This window comes from Centruroides sculpturatus, unplaced genomic scaffold, assembly GCF_000671375.1.
Source record: "Centruroides sculpturatus isolate CEXI.00-Female unplaced genomic scaffold, Cexi_2.0 scaffold448, whole genome shotgun sequence".
Lineage (NCBI taxonomy): Eukaryota > Metazoa > Arthropoda > Arachnida > Scorpiones > Buthidae > Centruroides > Centruroides sculpturatus.
In genome coordinates, this window is record NW_019384639.1 from 193,445 (window position 1) to 214,036 (window position 20,592).

Sequence of the window (20,592 nt, forward strand, 5' to 3'; positions counted from 1 at the left end):
CAGACTTTTGGGCCATCCTATATATTAACAATATTTATTTTTTGTTTTTATTATTTTTAATTTAAGCGTTTTAACAGTTCATTTTAATCATTAAAGCATCGATTTTATTGATTTATAAATATTATCATAGGAGTCAGTAATACATTGATCCGAGCTTAAATCAACGAATGTATTATTGAATTTATTGTTATATTGTTACAATTTATACTGTAATGTCACAAATTATAATAATAAAATGAATTGTCAACCATTGAGTATACAAAATTATAAAGAAATAAAATGTGTCATATATGATTTAAAAATACAAAATATTCAAACTAGCCAATTAGGTTTCAAAACAATTTTAAATCAGCCAATAGAATGCAACCTGCGAAGTTAATTGTTTTAGTGTTATGCAAAAATGAATGATTCATCTGTTTTTTAATTTATTTTTAAAACTAGATATCAGGTATTCAATTGTATTGACCTGATATACGACATTAAGCTTGCAAAGTCGATAAAACGGGTCGATTCACGAACATCCTTTGTAGTTATTGACTGATGAAAACGCAGACAGAATCAACTGTTGACTCATTGATCCACATGAGAAAAAAGGGGAAAATATATTAAGAGAGTTTCTTGCAAATCTCGCTCTTATAGAACAGAACAAACACGAGAAAGTTTACTTTTTCATTCACGTTTAACACAGCACGACTTGTTAAACGCATTGTACTCGATGACAATCGAATCAGTGTTTAATTTGTGTGACGTAACACTTGAATTTAATTATTTATGACGCAAAAACCATAGTAAGGACAATTTATAAATGATATCGAACATAATTTAAACACGAGAAAATTTAAACGATCGAAACGTTCCGTGAGGTCACAGTCGATATTCCTTATAAGGCGTTGTCTTCCAAAATTGGAAACTGACCTTACCATATATGGAAGATGCAGCCTTATAACTGGAAAATTATTGGTGTATCTATCCGCCATATTATCAATAACACTTCTAGAACCCGAAATAGGTTTAAAATCTTAATAAATATAGTAATCATCGAGTTAATTATTATAAAAGCACTCGAAATTTTAAATATTTAACTGGAAATTCACACGGAACTATATTAGATCGATACAAAACATCGATCGCGCTACGTCCGAACGAACTATTTAATCGAATCGATCGTAAACGTAAGTGATGTCACGGTAATACTCGGCGTTCTATTGGTCAGTTACGACGTATCGTACTTAAAGGACCCAATTGAATTTTTTGTAATAGAAATGATTTTTTTTCTCACGTTACGGTTAAGTAGAGGCACGTCTTCCTAGGCAGACCGCCATGTCGAATGTCAATAGATGGTATTTACGTGTTTATTTTCGGTGATTTTTTTAAGAAAATTAATTAAAAGAATAAAAATAAAGTATATAAACAGTGCCATGCATAAAACAACGTCCATGTTTAACGAGGAAAGGAGCGAACAGATGTCCGACGACGATTCTGCCAACGAAGAACGTATCAAGATCAAGAGGAGAATGTGCGAAGATAACGAATTGTCCGAGAGCGAAACGGAATTAAGCAAAAAAATTCAACCCACCAATGGTAAAAAGACTAAAGGAAGAGTCAAGATCAAAATGGAATTCATCGATAACAAGCTACGGAGATACACCACTTTCAGCAAGAGGAAAACGGGCATTATGAAAAAGGTAGTCTGTCCGTCTGTCTGTCTGTCTCGTAAGTAATTAAATATATGCAGCGTCGTTTAGGCTGTCAAGTCGTCTTATCCGTCTAAAGCCGTGTTTATTAGTAGAGTACGTGTATTATATTGTCTTCTAAGCTTATCTCTGGTGTATTTTGCAACTTGTCATTTGTTGATGTATGCTATGATTGTACCTTGCTGGTAGATCCTATCCTGAAAGAGTCGAGTGGATGAACGGGACCAGGTCATTTAAAATTTAAAGGTTCTGACCTGATGACTTCTTCCACGTTGACTGTCTGGCTGATGCGAACAATGTTAAATTGTCCGGATTAATGTGTCGAGCATGTTGTCGACCACGTCTGTTTTTAATTTATATCTTTCCTTGTTTTTATGCAAACTATGTTTTGATTTAGTTGAACGGATAAACATTTTCGTGCTTAGTAGATAGATAGTATTTAATATAAACGGATAGTGGTGATATTTCAAAACTGCTTGGCCGTGTCGGAAGAAGCTCGAGATTAGACGTGGTGCGAGCGATGCCGACGATCGGCTCGCGTAATATGTTATTTTCTTTAGAGATCATCCTGACGATCGTTGTTAGTTGAAAATGGATGTTGATGTAGCTATTACGATGGTTATTTTTATGTTAATGTTCATTTGTATTTGTTAAGCTTCAGAAGTTGCAATTAATTTAAAGAACTGACATCTCTAGAGTTCAAGCTTAAGAATAAATTGGTGAATTTGAGAATGCGTTGATTTTTGTTGTTCTTTATTCTTGTTTTCTTATCTATAGAAAGATCTCAGTTTCAATGTCAGGCTACGAAAACATCAAATTAGGAACCAAATATGTATCTGGTTAACTGTGTTGGATCATCTGGGTTCCACAAAGGTTTTAATTCTCTAACAGATCATTTCTCAAAATGATTTAGGTCATGGCCAAGCAGGTGAGGTGGCAGCCTACTGCTCTGGATGACTTGGGATTGAATTGGGATGGGCCAAAAAAACAGGAATTTTTTCAGAGGGTGGTCCTTCTGGGTATGCTGAGCACCACCCCTCATCACCTGATGCTTCATTGTGGGCCTGGCTAAACTTGTAATGAGCTTGCTAAAAAAGGCCTTGGTGCTTGGTAGCTTTGACATATGCAAAAAAATTGACTTTAGGAATGCATGTGAGTTCCTGTCACCATTGTAATATGTAAATGCACATTTGGATAAATGGACAGGTGGAAAAAATCTGGGCTAACCTGATGTCTGAAGTCTATAGCTGATTTGTATAGTATAATTTTTAATACATGGAAAGTAGTATGTCTCCCAATACTTGTGAGGCATTGTTGCATCTAGCTTTATATAAGATTATTATTATATAAAATGTCTACTAATTTAATATGTTATATTTGTTGTGTTATTATTTGCAGCAACTTCTGAAAAATAATGCTTTAATATTGGCACATTAAGGATTGTTACAGCTTGGTGAAAATAATCATTAATCTATTGCAACAAAATTTAAACTGTTTTAAAGCTACTTAATTATATGGTCTTCTTTTGCCATTTCTTATTACCGAGTATTGACTTTTGTATTGATTTAACTAACCTTATCTTTCACTTCTTCCAAAATCAATTGGGTATGTGTGTAGACGATAAGACTACTTAGGGATAACTGAAGTAATTAGAATAGGAAGCACAATTAAGGATGTGGTGTACACAAAAGCTTTATAATGGGAATATAATTTTCATCTATGATTTAGGAAAAATTTGTTATGTGTTGTTATATTGTGGGTTGTTTGATTTCCTCTTTGTTGTCTGAAAAAAAAAATGAAATGAACCTTTAAAGACATTGTACATTTGTAATTATCATTTGTATTATCTTGTGATTAAATGATGCATATAACTTATATTAATATTTACATATTGCAGTGATGATGATGATGATGCAGTTTAAATGCTTCCAAAGAGCTCATTAACATGTAATTCTATTGCAAGTAATTTTGCCTGTTTGTTGAATGCTGGCTTGTTATGTTTCCTAAATTTTTAAACTATTTTCAATTGCTGGGTTTAAAACAATGATTCCTTTACTGACTTGTTTTTATGTTCTTGCTTTAAGTTGCAACAAACTGCTAATAAAATTTCTACTGGTTTCAGCCATTCTGTTGTATTGTTTCACACAGATATGTAAACGTGGATCAATTTCTGTTGAGGACAAGTAAAGAATCCTTATTGAGTAAATGATAAACTGAATTTTTATAGCAATGTCTATGAAAATTATACAACAAGAAATTAATTCTTTGATGGTGTTCCTTGTAGAATGCAAGGAACGTTAAATGGTATCTGTTGTGCATCAATTCAATGTCAAGGAAGAGATATAAAATTTAAGCTGGCAAGCATCCTTGTAGCTTATACACCTGTTTAGTATGTTATGTATAATGAAGCGTCCATATATTAGTTTATGGTTATATCATCTACTTCAATATACTGTATATAAAACCTGAATATACGGTATACTGTACTTTACTTTTGGAAATGGGTGCATTTTAGATTCAATGGAATATATCCACTGTGGCTTATGAGCCACATGAGACTTTTAGACCCTTTATTATAGCTCCATGTACTTATACAATTACAATTGTTTTTTATTATAAACTCAGTATGTACTACTTATGCCTATATATTTTTTTAGTTTTCCAACTATTCTGTAGTGCAATATACACAGGGATTGTAAACATAATTTGCAACTTAATCTCGAATGGACAATTAAAACCTTAGGGTATGTTTGTAAAGTCAAAGGAGTTAAATGATTGTTTTACCTAGTTAGTCATAAAGTTGGTAAATTAATAGTGATAACTAACGTATCTTAACTATATATAATATAAATAGATGATTGCAACTGTCTGATAGACATTCCAATAGAGGATGTGGCTCTTGTGCGTTTCTTATAGGCAGTGTATAACTCCTATCATGACAAGGTTTAGCAACTCATGTAATATATAATTAATGACATTTTGTGCTGTATGTCTGATTTTTGTCACTAATTCCATTTTAATTATTTTTAGACCAATATTCTTAATAGTAAATATTTAAGAGTTGTCTTAGCTCCATCTTGTTAGTCTAGTAATGTCATAACTGCTTCAATGAAAATTGTAGAAAAAGATTGTGCAACATACTACAGGTTTTTGCTAAATTTCATCAACCTTCTGGTAATCATTTGTTTCCAATTGCCTAGTCACCAAGTTCTCTGACTCTGAATCTTTGATTCCTTGGGCTGTTTAAAGAATATCATGGAAATTTTACAACTATGGCAGATTTAAAGGATCATACTGTACTGCATGTGTGAAGAAACATTGTAGAACAGTTGTACTTAGCTGTAGAACACATTAAATATTAATCACATTGGTAGCATTTGCTTTATTCCAGTATTACTTCAAAAATACAAAATTTTTAAACAACTTGACAGCTTTGCTTCAGGTCAATTATACGTGTTCCATTTGGAATGCTCGTTCTGAAGCATTCTACATGCAAACTGAATCCAAATTTCAATTATTTTTGAGATTTACAAAATTTAAATCTACCAAATTAAACTTTACAACTAATGTATTCTATATAGTTTTATATTAACACCTAAACAATGGGCATGCATTGATGAACATTCTATCACTAAAGCGCCATACCACTATTCTGGGAATTTATTAACTGCTCATGTATAATGCATCACAATCCTACTTTGAGCAGTTAAATAAAATATTATCAACAGGATTGTTTATAGCAAGAGAGTTTCTCTTGTTGGAATTGTGTTGATAAAATGCATGTTACACCCATTGCACTTGACTGAAATCAACTAATTTATCTCATTATTTAACTCACCTGAAGTAATTCTGATGATAAGACAAAGATAAAAAAAATATATGATGGAGTTATATGAAATTTTATAATGCAATCTAAGGTCATATTTTTGTAAAGATCTTCAAAAATAGAAGTTGACATCAATATTTAAGACATCATTTATAAAGAGCTGAAAAAGACTATTTTTTCTAAACTAAATTACATCTCTGACACAAGTGACAGCCGTAATCATTTCATTGGAAATCCATAATTTAAAGTTGGACAGCCAAATAGATATCTTGGAATTCTAGCCAAAATATCAATACATGATTGGATACGAATGAGCGAGATGAACAAATATAATATTTTAATTAATTTTATCATTTGTTAGTCCTTACAAAGTCATAAGTTATGAACAAATTTAAATTACTGATAAAGTTATGTATAAATGTTTATATAAGATCCATATTATAAATATTTTTAGATTTAGTAATTAAATCTCTTATTTGTTTTTAATAATAGAGCAGTTAATTCAAATAAAAACCATGAACAGAACATTAAACTATATTAGAAGGCCTTTTTATTATCAGTAGATAATTAAAAAGTCTTCTAAACCGTAAAATTCACTATATTGTTGAAGATACACATCATAAAATTCCAACAGAAAGAAATACAGTAGAACCTCGATTATCCAGACTAATTGGAGATGAAGGTAGTCCGGATAAGGAAAAATTCGGATAATCAAAACAAATACTTTAATTTGTCTTTTAATGATAATACAACAAGTTTTCTTTTCGATGACATATCGGTAATATTAAAAATAAATACTGTATTTAAGTTGTGATCAAATTTTCAAGAAACAAATGTTTGTATTGAATTTGGACGACTACTGACCAGTGCTAACAGACTACCTATTGTTTAAAAGGCCCTCTGGTGGCGCAAGAAGATGGATTTTATAAAATAAAAAACAGTTGAAACTGTATTTTTATGAATAAAAATTTGACAAACTATTTATTGTTTTAAGACGAGTAAAATTTTTTCATCGCGTTCACAACTTTTAAGTAATGTATAAAACTTCGAGGCGCGAGGCCCTTCGGACCGTGAGGCATGGGCAAGAGGTGGCCCATGTTGCCCATGCCTTATGCTGTCCTTGGTCATAGAAATGATGTAATTTGAACATAAATTATTTATAAATATGTATGTCAAGTTATATTTTTATTTCAACGCAAAATATATTTAAGAGTTTACGACCAATGTGCTGGGTGAGACGTTGTTGAAACAAAAAAAGTTATGCATTCCATCACATACATAAACAGTGTTGTAATTTGCCAAGTGCAAAACAGCAAATTTGTAAAATTTTTGTTTATTTTGAACAATCCAGATAATTGAGATCTGGATAATCGAGGTTCTACTGTATTTAATTGCAAATGTCTTCTGGACACTTACTGTAGATTTGAATTTACAGTATATGTTGTTGTTTGTATATTGTCTGTGAATTGTGTTATCATATACAAAAATCATCATCATCGATTTAATGCTCTGGGGATCTGGAGTCAAATCCAGGTGGTTGATGAACCTTGGGATTTTTTCACGGCCGTTCTGTTCTGGATATATTTGGTCCCATCCCTTATTACTCTAATGTTCCCTATTGTAGCCTTGCCAATCTCATGATCAGTATAATTAAAAAGGGACAATATTAATGTTAACATTCTAAAAACATTATAAATGGCTTGTTTCCTCTTTAAATATATGCACAGTATTTTTATAAATTAAGTTTGTTAATAATCAAAATATAAATTGCATAGCATTACTTCTTTGTTTTTTAATTGTAGGCTTACGAGTTATCCACGCTGACAGGAACACAAGTTATGGTTTTGGTTGCTAGTGAAACGGGACATGTATATACTTTTGCGACACGGAAACTGCAGCCGATGATAACTAGCGAGGCAGGTAAAGCTCTTATACAGACTTGCTTAAATTCCCCGGATCCACCTGTAGGTCCTAGTGCCTCCACACCGGATCAAAGAATGAGTGCAGCTGGATATGAAGAAACTGAATTATCTTACAACATAGAGGATGGCGACAACAAGCCGGATGTCAAGACTCTGTTTGTTAATCAGGATGGATCGGCCACGTTGTCCGGGACCAATACAGTTCAGAGCATAGCTGTCTCACCTACAGTCGGAGGACCCATAACTTCTCTTCCTAGTCCGCTTCCTAGTAACTTAACTGCAATTCCATTGCTTGCTGGTGCCACTACAGCTCTGGGAACAAATGGCAATAACAATACAAAAGTTTCCGGAACGCCAGCCATATCTATGCAGCTTCCACAAGGTACGGGATTCACTACGATACTTGCACCAGGTGAGTTATCTTGTTGTACACTATTCTTTTTTTATTTTCACGTTTTGTCTGATGGCTGATGGCATTTCAATTTCAGGAGGTGCTCTGCCGCAGGGTTCAACACTGCATATTGGAACTCTTCAGTCTGCAGCACAAAATCAGCTATCGAATAATCAATCACCAGTCTCATCGCAAAATCAGTCTCCTTTATTTAGGATTTCTCCTGCAGCAATAGTTTCTCTGTCTGGTAAATATTAGAATATTTAATATATTTATTTATATTATCAAAGTTTTTTGTGTTAGGATCCAAAGATTTGGGGATTTGGTGTATAGTTCCTTGCCTTAGTCCCTGTCTCTGAACTTTTGGATTCTATCATATATATAAGTATTCTGCTAAAGCCATAATTATTAATGATTGATATATAGCTTTTTAAACTATATTATTTAATTAAATGAATATTTAAAGGTTGTAAATCTAGAAAACATAATTAGCATGGTTAAAAAAATTTCTCAATATATCCTTAGTATAACATCTCATATCAAATAAAACAAAGTCGATGGATAGTACATCATAGAACATCTTCCCAATTTATACAATATACACAAATGTTTATACATATAAGAGAACACAGTTTTTTGTATAAACAAGATACTAAAACAGTATGTAAAAAACTGTTCATGTTTAAGGATAATCTGAATTAAGAATTTTTAAACTGTTGGGTGCAAGTTTTTATTTTCTCAGCTATTATAGAATTTAACCATGGTGGATGACTGTATCTTATAAGCCATATGTGGTGGCTTTTTAGACCTTTATTGTGGCTCTCATATATTTATACAGTTTATAAAACTAAACTTGGTAGGTTTAGTAAGTTTCCACTTTGAACACATTCTATTTTAATATATAAAAATTGCTTTGTTCCAAAGAATTTTTTTCAGCTTAGGCTGGTTTCCTTTTTATTTGTGTTCTGTTTTGGATAGGTTTTACTGTATACTATGTAATTTAGGTAAATATTTTAACTTTAACATAACCGGAAGAAAAAAGTACAGTAGAGCATCGTTTATCTGAATCAATTGGGGACTAGGGTTGTTCGGATAACTGATTATGCATGAAAAAATAAATTAACTTATCCCATGTTGAAATTTTTCTCCATTGCGTGTCACTTTGCATTGAATTTTTGTCGATGTTAAGCCTAACAAAAATTTTTATAATAATAATCGTGGCTATTGTATCATTGAAAATTATTTTATTGCTCACAAAACAAACAACCACTCATAATTAGAAAATTAAGTCTTGTTTAAATACTGGTCTCCCTTCAATGGTTGAGCCATGTTGCCAGCTAAAACACGCAAAAATTTAACAAAAATAATATTAAAGTAGCCNTAACAAAAATTTTTATAATAATAATCGTGGCTATTGTATCATTGAAAATTATTTCTTTATTTTGTACAAACAAAATAAATATATTGAAAAATATAAAAACAAAAAAGATTATACTTTAGAAGTTAATCTAGTATCAAAAATGTTCGATTCAGCACGACAGATGTCCCGACACACAGTCCTCAGAAAAACACCACACGAAAGTGCCAGTGCTGCCAGCTAAAACACATACACCAACAAAAAAATGTATTGGAGTAGTCAAGACATAGCCAAAGTTTGTAGCACCACAGCTGTAGCAGAAATTTAAATTTGCCAACTGGAACGCTTTCGGTTAACTGACCGTTCGGTTGACTGGTTTTCGGATAAGCGATGCTCTACTGTAATTATAAATCCAGAATTGGACAATTAATTACTGCATAAATATGTGATTCCCACTGCATTATTCAAAATTCCCATTACAGTTTTATGTCCAATTGCACATTAAGATATACATTGTTATGCAATGTTGTGTCTAAACAGCTTTAAGGTGTAAACTCCCAATTTAGATAGCTTGTGTGTTTTTTCTTTGTCATATCTTAAAATGCACATGACTGATGGAAACCTTTTAACTTCTAAGCTACAACCTGCTTTTTGACATAACACATTGTTGTTGCCACTATCAATTTTCCTGCTTCTTCTAGGGCTATTTGCTCATTTTAATTTTTATCTTCTTTCATATGCTTGTTTAATGGAGCTTTAATAATGTCATTCATTGTATATCAAGAGAAACTATGCTTGCTGGCTGTTGTTGTAATTAGTTTAAATTTCTTATTTCTGTCCTTGTTTGTTGATGAGCAAGAGATCACTCTATTTACTAGTGTTCTAAAAGCTTGATAGCTTTTGTGTTATTGTATCATTCAAGATCCAATGTGTAAAGGAAACTATAGCAATGTGCTTATGGTAAACTTTAGTGTTTGGGCTACTTTGTTTTTATAAATGGTTTAGTTTAAGAGATTAATTTTGTCAAACTACCTTCAATTATATTAATAACTACTACTGAGTTTCAATTAATCTTTCAACAAATTCTTGTATCTTCCCTCTGCCCTTCCATATAATAAGCATGTCATCTAAATATCTTAAAAATAGCTGGATGCTTTTAAGAAAATCATTGGTTTGAGGGGCCTTTTATCTATTTTGATACAATTTCTACATCTCCTGAAACTGGAGAACCCATTGGGACACACCTTTGTCACATATAATACTTAATGTTCCATACAAAATACAAATTGCTTGAAACTAAATGTATATGGTCTGCAACAATTATTTTAAAAGGTGGCTTGTTATTTAAACATGCAAATTCTAAAAGTGTTAAATGGTTATTTAAACATAAACATCACTTGTAGAATATGGACTATAAGTTTGTGCCTCCAGAGGAAGTATCACCAGTGGTGTAGCCCAAGTAGATTGTACAATAAGGAAACCAAAATAGCAAGTGTCTTATTGTTCAGTCAAGCTTTTAACAATAAACTCTCAAATAATAACTGTAATGTATTAAAGTTGTGTTATGAAATTAAAAAATGGTGTATGGAGGAAGGAGTAGAATTTCTGCAACTACACAAAAGTTTTCATCAAGTGAATTTTTACAAAGCTAAAATGCCATTGTATTTAGACACAGTAGAAGTGTTACTTTTATATATTCTAATCATTATTTGTCGAATATGAGAGATGATAACCAGAAATTTGCCTGAAAGATGTTACTTTTAAAATTACATGTATAATGGATATAAGAATATATTTTTAGGATGGATGGGGTGGTTAAGATGTCAGGCTACCACTATGAGAACTTGTGATTGAATTTGGATGAGCAGTCTAGGAATTGTTCGAGAGTGGTTTGTCCCAAATATGTTGGGTCACATCCTGTGTTATTCAGTCTCCTCATTACAAGCCTGGTCAAACTGAAAGACAAAGAAAAACTGCCCTCTTTGTGTCTGTAGGACAGTGTTAAAAATGAAAGATATAACAGGACATGTTTGATGTACTGTAAATTTAAGGGGTGATAGAGGTCGATGAGATGAGCATTTTCTATGAAGCAACCTAGGTTCCAAAAAAAATTGGGAGCTATAACCAGCAGAAAATTTGGAGGATACATAAAGAATATAATATGAAACACTAGTGGAAACAAAGAACTGTACGTTTGTATCACTTCAGCTTTTGATACTATCAAGACAATGACAGTTATGCTTTGAAGTGCAAAATGTGGTTTGTCTTAGTTGTCAGTTGCCACTTTGAATATTTATTGTAAATACAGTAAACTCTGAATTAACAGACAATAAATTTGTCTGATTAAGAAAACTTTGAAAGCTTCTCATTCACAAATAGAGGATGCTAAAAGGTTGGATTAAAGAGTCTGAGTATAAATTTTTTAATGTAATATTATTTTATTCATACTTATTTCATTTACTTTTATTCACACTTCATACAAGCATCATAATAACATTTTAGCACTCTTTTCACATTTTAAGAATTTTATTAACCCCATCAATGTCTTAATGGATAAAACATGTGGCTGCAGGTTTTAATCTCACCAATGGGTTGACCACATAAAGTTTTTCAGGTTTTCTTCATAAAACTAACACCTAATAGTCAGTTTCCTGTAGAAAGTCTTCCTTAAAGCATCCTTCCTTGCAAGATTTCCAGATGTTACATTGCCTTTTCCCATAAATCTATCCATTCTGAGATACTTAACCGCTTTCTTTGACATCATTGAAAGTGTCATCTGAAAACACAGAAAATTTTTGCACAGTGTGTAGTGCTGAAAAGTAGACATTTTCACATCCAACTGCAATAGAACCCTTCTAGTCCACCCTCGGCTAGTCTGTCACTCTGGTTAATCCAACTGTGTTCAGAGTTGAGAAATTTGTCTCGACTCGTCGGTGACTCACCGCCTGTCATGTTCTTCTGTGTTTGTTACAGTATATGTTTTACATTGTGTGTATATGTACAGTTCTGTGTGTTTTTTCAACAAGTCAGGAGTGAAACGTAAACACGTTACTCCTTTCATTAAATGAAAAATTAGCAGTGCTACAAAGACTGGACAAAGGGGAAGATTGTTTATTTTACTTTTTTCTGATAATCAGACCTTTTTTGTGTTCTGACCATACTCCCAGTCTCAAAGGTGACAGATTAGAGGGGGTTCTACTGTGGTTTGATTTCAGATAGCAGAGTTCTCAACAGATCCCTGTGGGTCTAAGCCAGGGTTGTCCAACCTTTTTCCCTAATGGGCCAAATTTGAAATATAGGTATGCTTGGCAATCCACAAATTTACTTTATATAAATATATACTTTTAAAAAGTTCAAATTGTGAACGTCAAATTTTATTAATAAATATATATAAATACATAAAACACTGTATTAATGACAGTAAACAAATTATACTCTCACAAAATAAAAATAAATTCAATGCAATTTTTGACATTGCCTTCCTGTCATAATATTGTCAATACAGATAATTCCCGTATAACATGGCACTTCTGTAGCACGGATTCACTGTAACACGGTTTGAGAATTGGGTAAAACTCTCGTACAACATGAAATGTAATAAATTTTCTCATACTTAAGTACTAATAGTTCATGAAAATAATAATTTTTGTTAACTATTAGTACTTAAGTATGTAAATTTTCTTTTCCATCTTCTGTGGATTCAAGTAATCCTTCTCAAAACTTGTTTCATGTTGCCAGATCTCAACGCTTCTGATTTTGTGTTGCCAGATGTTTTTCCTTATTCCATACTTGCTTTATTCTTCATAGGTAATATAACCATATAAGGAAATTTATAAAGATGTTTTAACTAAAACCAAGCAATTTAAAATAACATATTTTTTGCAAAAGCATGGATCTGAAGATAATGCAGAAAAATGCTCAGAGGATAATGATATCTTGCCAAAAAGAAAATGCTCTCGGTTAATAGTGCTTAGTGACGATGAAGAAAACATTGTTTAATTTATATTAATATGTATTGCTTAAGAAAATTTGAATAAAGATATTTATCTTAATTATGAAAATATAATAACACGTTTTTTAATTTTTGGAACCTAACCCCCGTTTCGTACTAGTTTTTTGTTTTGTATAACACAGATTTGCATAACACGGCAATTTTTTGGAACATAACTCCCTTGTTATACGGGGGTACTTGTATCTGCATATATGGCACTAGTCATAATTATAGGAATGTTAGTTAAATGGGAATCACTCAACCTATTGCTTTCAGCAGTTTTGATGTTTTTCATACATGAAAAGAATTGTTCACAACAGTATGCTTTGCATGTGGGATAGTACAGTTTTCTAGCATCAGTTACGTCATTACAACATCAAAGTGCATCCAGTGAAGTGGGAATAATTTTTACAATGTTCTTTACCAAAATAAATGAAAATGTACTTAAAAATTTTAGGGTGTAGTGGGCCGCAGGTTATGGTCATCCTTGGTCTAAGCAAATATACTGACCGTAACCTTTGCAAATTAGGTAAATGGTGCACAAAAATACATTAAACCTGTCTACCAGAAGGTGAAGTTTGAGAAGCTCTAGGTTAATGCATGTCATTGGAGTATTTTGTACTTAGACAATACAATTTCTGAAAAACTGGACAAAGTTTTTCTTTTACAATTTAAATGAAGATGGAACTGTTGATAATAAGAATATTAAAACTATTACAGTGAAATATTTACTTATTGTGTGTGGTGCATATAATAGAAATGTAATGAATGCACAAGTGCTATTCATCAGTTTTTATCTTTTGATCCTATACTTAAAGACAAAGTTTGTAAGCAGTTCTCTAAACTTTGAAATTCATATCAAATGAGTTAATTTCAAGTTTTACATTTTTTTTACAATTTTAGATTTAATAAGTCTTCTATTGCATTGTAAGATCATTCAAAATCAGACCTTATAAATTGTGATTGCTGTGTAATTTTAAAATTTAGTTTAATGTTTATACAATTATTACAGATGTTCATTTCATTTACTGATAGTGCAGATTAATTTTAAAAACTAATATTGATTGTTTATGTGAAGAATTATAAAATGCAACATGGATTATACAGGATTTGTTAATGAATAAAAATAAATAATGGCTTTTTATTTTTTCAAAGCCACATAAATTTATGGTGGTGCGTCAATAATTGGATAAATTATTTTAATTTAAAACATTTTATTTTTAATTTTAATTATTCGGCAATTAAAAAAATTATGTAACTGTTAATTAGAAAAAATAACTAATTAAAAAGTTGAAGAAGCAATAGCATATTTGCATAGTAATTCAAATGCTGTTTCATTTTGTCATTGTGGGGATGTGAGGGTCAGGGAATTTGTACAAAGTTGGTCAGGGAAAGTCAGAGAATTTAAAACAAAAATTTGAATAGGAACTCTGTATTTTATAACCTGAAATCTGTAAAATATTTATCATTTTTACTTATTAAATAAAAACATTCACAATATTTATTGTTTTTTAACTTGATATTTTTATAATATAGGCACATCAACTCCAAATACACCCACTCAGAATTCCATATCTAGTACCCAATCCAATATTTCGGTTGTATCTGGTAAGTATGACAGAAAGTGTGTTTTTGAAATGTTTAAGAAAAAAATTGTTAAAATTGATATAAATTTAGGAAATGTGGTAATTCCTACGTCGAGTATCAGTTCGAACAGTTCGACTGCCGTTCCTGGAACGGTCATGTATCAGACGGCACAGGGTATTGTCTACGCGGCGTCATCACCGACCAGTCTATCAGACAGGGTAATTTTAAATCTTGGACAATCTCCAACTCTTTCGCTTCAGCCGGATCAAAGTAAGATTTGTAAGGAAATCGAGTATGATTTTTCTGGAAATTTACATAAAACACCTTTAACTTACAGGTGGAACACAGCAAATATATATACCTGTCTCTCTCACTCCAGCACATCAGGTTAGATAAGTTTTATAGGTTTTAATAGTTTTCTATAAATGGCATCTTAATAAATCTTGTTTTCTGTTTTCAGAAAGTGTCTGGTACACTCGCCGCCAAGGTTGCAGTTTCAAACGTAACCCCTTCTTCCGTCGTTCAGAACAGACAGCAGAAGTGTCGGAAGTGAAATTCGTTCCGTCGCCTCATTCAGAGGCGGCAGGGCTTCTCTCGCGGAATATTTAATCAAAGTAGAGACTCGTTCTCGTCGGTTGGCTGGACTAACCAGTGCAATGTTTTTATACTCATGTCAGATTATAGAAAGTAATTTGTCACATCTTCATACTTTCTCAGAGTTTCAGAATATTTTTTTAGAAAAATTCTCATCTTCAGACTCCATTATCAACTGGAGTATTGTTGCTATTGTTGTGTTGTTATTGCCACAATGTTTTTTTATCTGGAAGATTGTACATAATGTTGTAATAAATATAGATATATTTATTGATAGTCAATAAAATAACAGAGCAATCATATTTTTTAATTAAATTTCAAATCTGCAAGGTGATACAAACACCCATACCCAAAATAGACTGAGAACGTGCACTTTGGCAAACAGATCATCTGTTTTTACCCAACCTTGCAAATTCTACTCAGGGATCCAGTTTTGAATCTAATTCAGATCCATGGTATTTTTATGGTGGCACAGAAATTGCATAATTGTTTCTATTACTACTTTACAACTGTTAAGAATCCATAACTGCCTCGTTTATAGTATAAGTTCTCACCTTGTGTTAACAATTGATCAATTAGTAAATTCTGTTACAGGGGAGTAAGTGCCCCATTATGCTGGAATAGTTTGGTGAATTTGTTTGCGGGGAAAGTTGAGGAAGAAGTAAAATGTTATAATTTTCACTGTGATCTTGGGCTCAACATGGATGAGTTTGATGGTCGCTCAAGGGTTCCCATGATATAATGCAAATTTTGCCTTTGTGTTTCACAGTATCTTTCTAATTAATAGAATAATCAATGGTGGTTCTCATTTTCATCTACTGCAGAACTTTATTTATGAAAAGAAACATGCTAACATGTTCAGGATCTAGTCTGCTGTTTTTCTTCTGACAAATTAACCTGGAAATTCTGAAGACAGGTTGCCAAATTGGAGATCTTTCCTCAAAGATGTATTTCAAGTCAACAGAATATTTTATGGGGAAGTTTATATTCTGGAAGGGAAAATTCGGGAATACATAACTTTTTATTTTATTTAACTATAATTCAATTTAATAAAAACATGGGGGTCACGTGGTCGGAATGGAGGTATCACGTGAGATACCGATCACGCGGAATGACCGAGTCGTCCTGACTACCTAGGTTTTGAGTTCGGACCTAGGTCGCGACTTTCGATATGGGGAGTAAGCAAGCGAACGGAAGAGGAATTTGAAAGGCAACACGGAAAGTGAATCACTCGTATACGGAATTAAATACGAAAGATTTAAACATAATATGTTATTTTCTTGTTTGATCGTTGTAAGTCCTATCAATAATATACTAACGTCGCGCCTAATTTTCTCGAGGTTAGAATTTACATTGAATTCGTGAGACGATATTTACCTGCGATTCAATTGATCTTCGATAGTTGTCTTAGGAGCGCAGTCTGTGCCATTTCTACTCCTTTGAAAGTAATTCTTCCTAAAAGAGAACACAATCCTAAGGTAATTCTCTGCAGGAATTTGTAGGAAAGGTCGGAAATTTGTTAATCCTCGGAAGCGAGCGAAATATCTAGAATTCGAGCGCGTAGGCCTAGAGAACCTTGAGAGGAGGAACTTCTTGGTAGAAGTACCCAAGAAGTTCCTCCTCTCTAACCGTCTTCCTCGAGCGAACTCCTTTTCTAATCTCTAGTTGATCTCATCTTCAGAATCATCGTCATCTGACCAAATTTGGGCATTGCGATGTGGTACTTAACAATCGTCCAATCTAAAATTTTAAACAACACTTCCCCTGATGAGTCGTAATCTCAGGAAGATGTGTCACAACTGATAGGAAGTTAGAAAATAACAATTCATTAACTTGTTGAAATTTGCGCATTTAGTTTTATTAAATCTTTGATTATTATTAAAAATAACGGCTCTGGAACATCACAAATTATAAAGATACTGTATAAACAAAGAAGTATGATGAAATGGCCTTTCCATTCTTTCGATATTATTTTAAATACACGGAAATCTCGGTTAATCGGGACCAAGGACTGTATACTACAAGGATAGCCAGATCCCTATTCTACAATGTTAGCCAGATCCCTATTCTACAATGTTAGCCAGGAATGGCAAGTTAGTGACGTCAGCACGTGTCCTGACCTCTCTGTTTACATAGAGCAGGGTGTGCGCGTGTTTAGTTTTCGCTTTTAATATTCGTCCAATTTTGTGATTAACGAAGTGATTTATTTTAATATTTCTGTAATTGTTTTATTTGACTAAGTTTTTTATAAGGTAAGATGATTTAAATACAAGTCATTAAATATTTAAAGCTATATTTTTATGTTAGGTGAAGAACAAAATGCTGAGTACTAGGTGTGCTGTGTATGGTTGCAATAATAACCTTCTTTTTTCAAATTGGAAGCAACCTGTTTACATCGGGTTTGATCAAAAAATGACAAGAGAAATACTTTTAAAATTAATAGCAGAACTTTATTTACTATCGTATAATGTAGTAGCTTGCGTCAGTGACTGTAGTTGCAGTAACATAAGTTTATGGAAAGAATTGAATGTGAATATCAATGAAACGTTTATTATGAATCAATTATTATTATCAATGAAACGTATATTAGAGATATAAATATGTGGTTCGACATTTTTAATAGCTATGCACCAAAAGGTTCTGTTCCAAGCAAAAATGGATATGGTGTAGACTTGGAATTACAAGAAGAACATTTAAATAAAATGATAAAAATAATCTCAACAATGAGAGCAAGTGGAAAAAATGCCCTCCAAATTTTCCAGAAAGGAATGATAATCTCAATGAAATCGCTAATTGATCTTTTTCAAGATATGAAATCGACTTTTGATATAAAATACATCTGCACTCACAATTTAAATCAAGATTGTCTGGAAAACTTTTTTTTTTAAAATTAGAAGCCGGGATCCTAATGAACATCCAAGCCCATTAAATGCTATATATAGGATTAGATTGATTATTTTAGGTAAGAATCCTGGTATTTTAGAGTCAAAAGTAAATACTACAGATCGAAGACAAGAGGAATATATTATACCCAAAGTTTTAGAGAAAGCACATGTAGAAGTATCAAGTGAAAATACAGACCAATATACTGAATGTAAAACTACTTTTTCTTCAAATAAATCTTCAGGAAACTCTACATGCAATCTAGACTTTAACACAATCTCTGAAGAAACTTCCTACGATGCTCTCGAGTATATAGCAGGATATTTTGCCTATAAATATAAAGAAAAATACCCAAACTTAATTAATTCCACTAACAAAATTAAAAATCATTACAACTATAGCATTCCGTCATGGGTGCAACATTTATCTTATGGAGGGCTTATTAAACCTACTGATGAATGGCTAGCAAAAATTATAGAATGGAATAAATATTTCGAAATATATCACGATGAATCGTATAAAAAAGGCCCCGGAGTTGTACAGAATTAGTCAGTGGAAACAGTTTTACCTTTTACTTTAATAAAAGATTTTTGTAAATTAAGAACTATAATAAGAATTAATTATAGAAATCTTAAACAAGAAAACTATAAAATATTGAAAAGAATGCCTTCTGAAAATGGTGATTGTCGAAAAAAAATTAAAAAGTTAAGTAAGATAATCACATAATAAAAAATATAGCTCATTAATTTGTTAAATAAATATTAGACAAAAGACTTGTAAATTTATTGACGTACAGTACACTTATTAAATCCGAAAATTCTACAGTAGTTTACATTTAGTAGTAATTTAATAATTAATTAAGAAATGATTTAATATTTTATCGTATTTTGTTATTTGAAAGATCTGTCATGTTGAAGTAGAGGGCTTGCTGTGACGTCACATAGATCCAAGGTCATGCTAACAAATATACTGGATCTGGCTATTCTTAGTAGTAATTTAATAATAAATTAAGAAATGATTTAATATTTTATCGTATTTTGTTATTTGAAAGATCTGTCATGTTGAAGTAGAGGACTTTCTGTGACGTCACATAGATCCAAGGTCACGCTAACAAATATACGGGATCTGGCTATCCTTGTAGTTTAAAGTCCTTGAATTGGGACACTATATTATTTAGACATTTTTTGTAATAAAGCAGATAGCATGAGCGATATTAACCGAAATTGCTATATTTTACGGCATATACTGTACGATACGACTTTTGTCGAAAAGAAGGCTGAAATAAATCTTCCTGTGTCTTATATGAATCGCAATGTCTCATTGGCTAAAGAATTTCCCAAACATCCTTCAGTAGGCCATAGTTAATATCGCTGTTCGTAAAATCCAATTAAATCGAATATCTAAAGTAAATTTATATACAAATGATCTAATTTTTTACTTTATAAGCACTTGTACGGCTCCAACACAATGTATTCTGCCAGGTCACAATAAAGATAACAAACTGGTTAAAAGTCGAGGATTGGGGAGGTAGTGGATGGTTGCGTGTCATATGTCGAGAGGGGTCAGACTTTACAATTTTGTTTTTTAAATAAAATTCATCATTACGATTTTAATATTAATGGTACTACCTCCACGTGCCCGTCGTTGCTCGGCTTTTGAGGGGGTGGGAGATTGGTGAGGTTGAGGTGGAAGAGGTTGATAGAAACATTAGTTTTAGTAACTAAAATCTACATTCATTGATCTGAATATTTACAATAATGAAACTACAAAACAAAAAATTGATCGGACTTAAATTAAAAGGGCTTTAAGAGTGGTTGGGGTGGGGACCCAACCACTCGAGCCCACAATATTGTTTTTAGGGTGTTGAGGAATATTTGTGCCAAATTTGATGAGGACGTGTTGAATGACATAGAACCTTTTGCGTATCTTCATGGGGAAAGAGCCAATAATACACACCATGACTGAAAATCGTATCTGGTAAATAAATACCAACTTCACCGAATGTTTGTCCTTGACTTTTGTTCATTGCTCTGGCGAATGCCAGAATATTAGGAAATTACAATCGTTTAATTGTAAAAGTGTTATCGATTGGTCTTAATTAATATTATCTGAATGGTTTCGCTGTGTTCACCCGTCAGGATCTCGATGTTAATTGTGTCGTTAAACACACCATTTATAACTAATCTCGTTTCATTAACCAAACTATTTTAGTGTCAAGATTCCTGATTAGCATGAACATAATTCCGATTATTAATGTTAACATACGTGGTGGAAATCCAACCAACCCTAAAGCCTACCCTTATTAACATGTTATGTACTTTTGTTAGATAAAGGTTCTATTCTGAGC

General features: G+C 32.2%; 2 protein-coding genes across 4 annotated transcripts in view; one reads left to right on the plus strand and one right to left on the minus strand.

Moving 5' to 3' along the window:
• LOC111625934 overlaps positions 1–16,941 on the minus strand; it is a 36,744-nt gene extending 19,803 nt beyond the window's left edge. The window contains exon 1 of the mRNA XM_023369195.1: positions 16,740–16,941. The gene's annotated coding sequence lies outside the window, so the exon portion shown is untranslated. The remainder of the gene's footprint in view (positions 1–16,739) is intronic.
• On the plus strand, positions 808–15,643 carry LOC111625932 (serum response factor-like). 3 transcript variants are annotated; one of them, XM_023369193.1, is made up of 8 exons: positions 808–1,340; positions 1,415–1,685; positions 7,323–7,854; positions 7,931–8,080; positions 14,718–14,789; positions 14,859–15,038; positions 15,106–15,155; positions 15,229–15,643. In XM_023369193.1, the coding sequence occupies exons 1-8, from the start codon at positions 1,321–1,323 to the stop codon at positions 15,319–15,321; spliced, it is 1,368 nt and encodes a 455-aa protein (XP_023224961.1). In that variant the 5' UTR covers positions 808–1,320; the 3' UTR covers positions 15,322–15,643. The 3 variants fall into 3 exon arrangements, with proteins under 3 accessions (XP_023224961.1, XP_023224962.1, XP_023224960.1); XM_023369194.1 differs by having other exon boundaries at positions 809–1,340; positions 1,404–1,685; XM_023369192.1 differs by having other exon boundaries at positions 811–1,685.
• Positions 16,942–20,592: the final 3,651 nt, after the last annotated feature.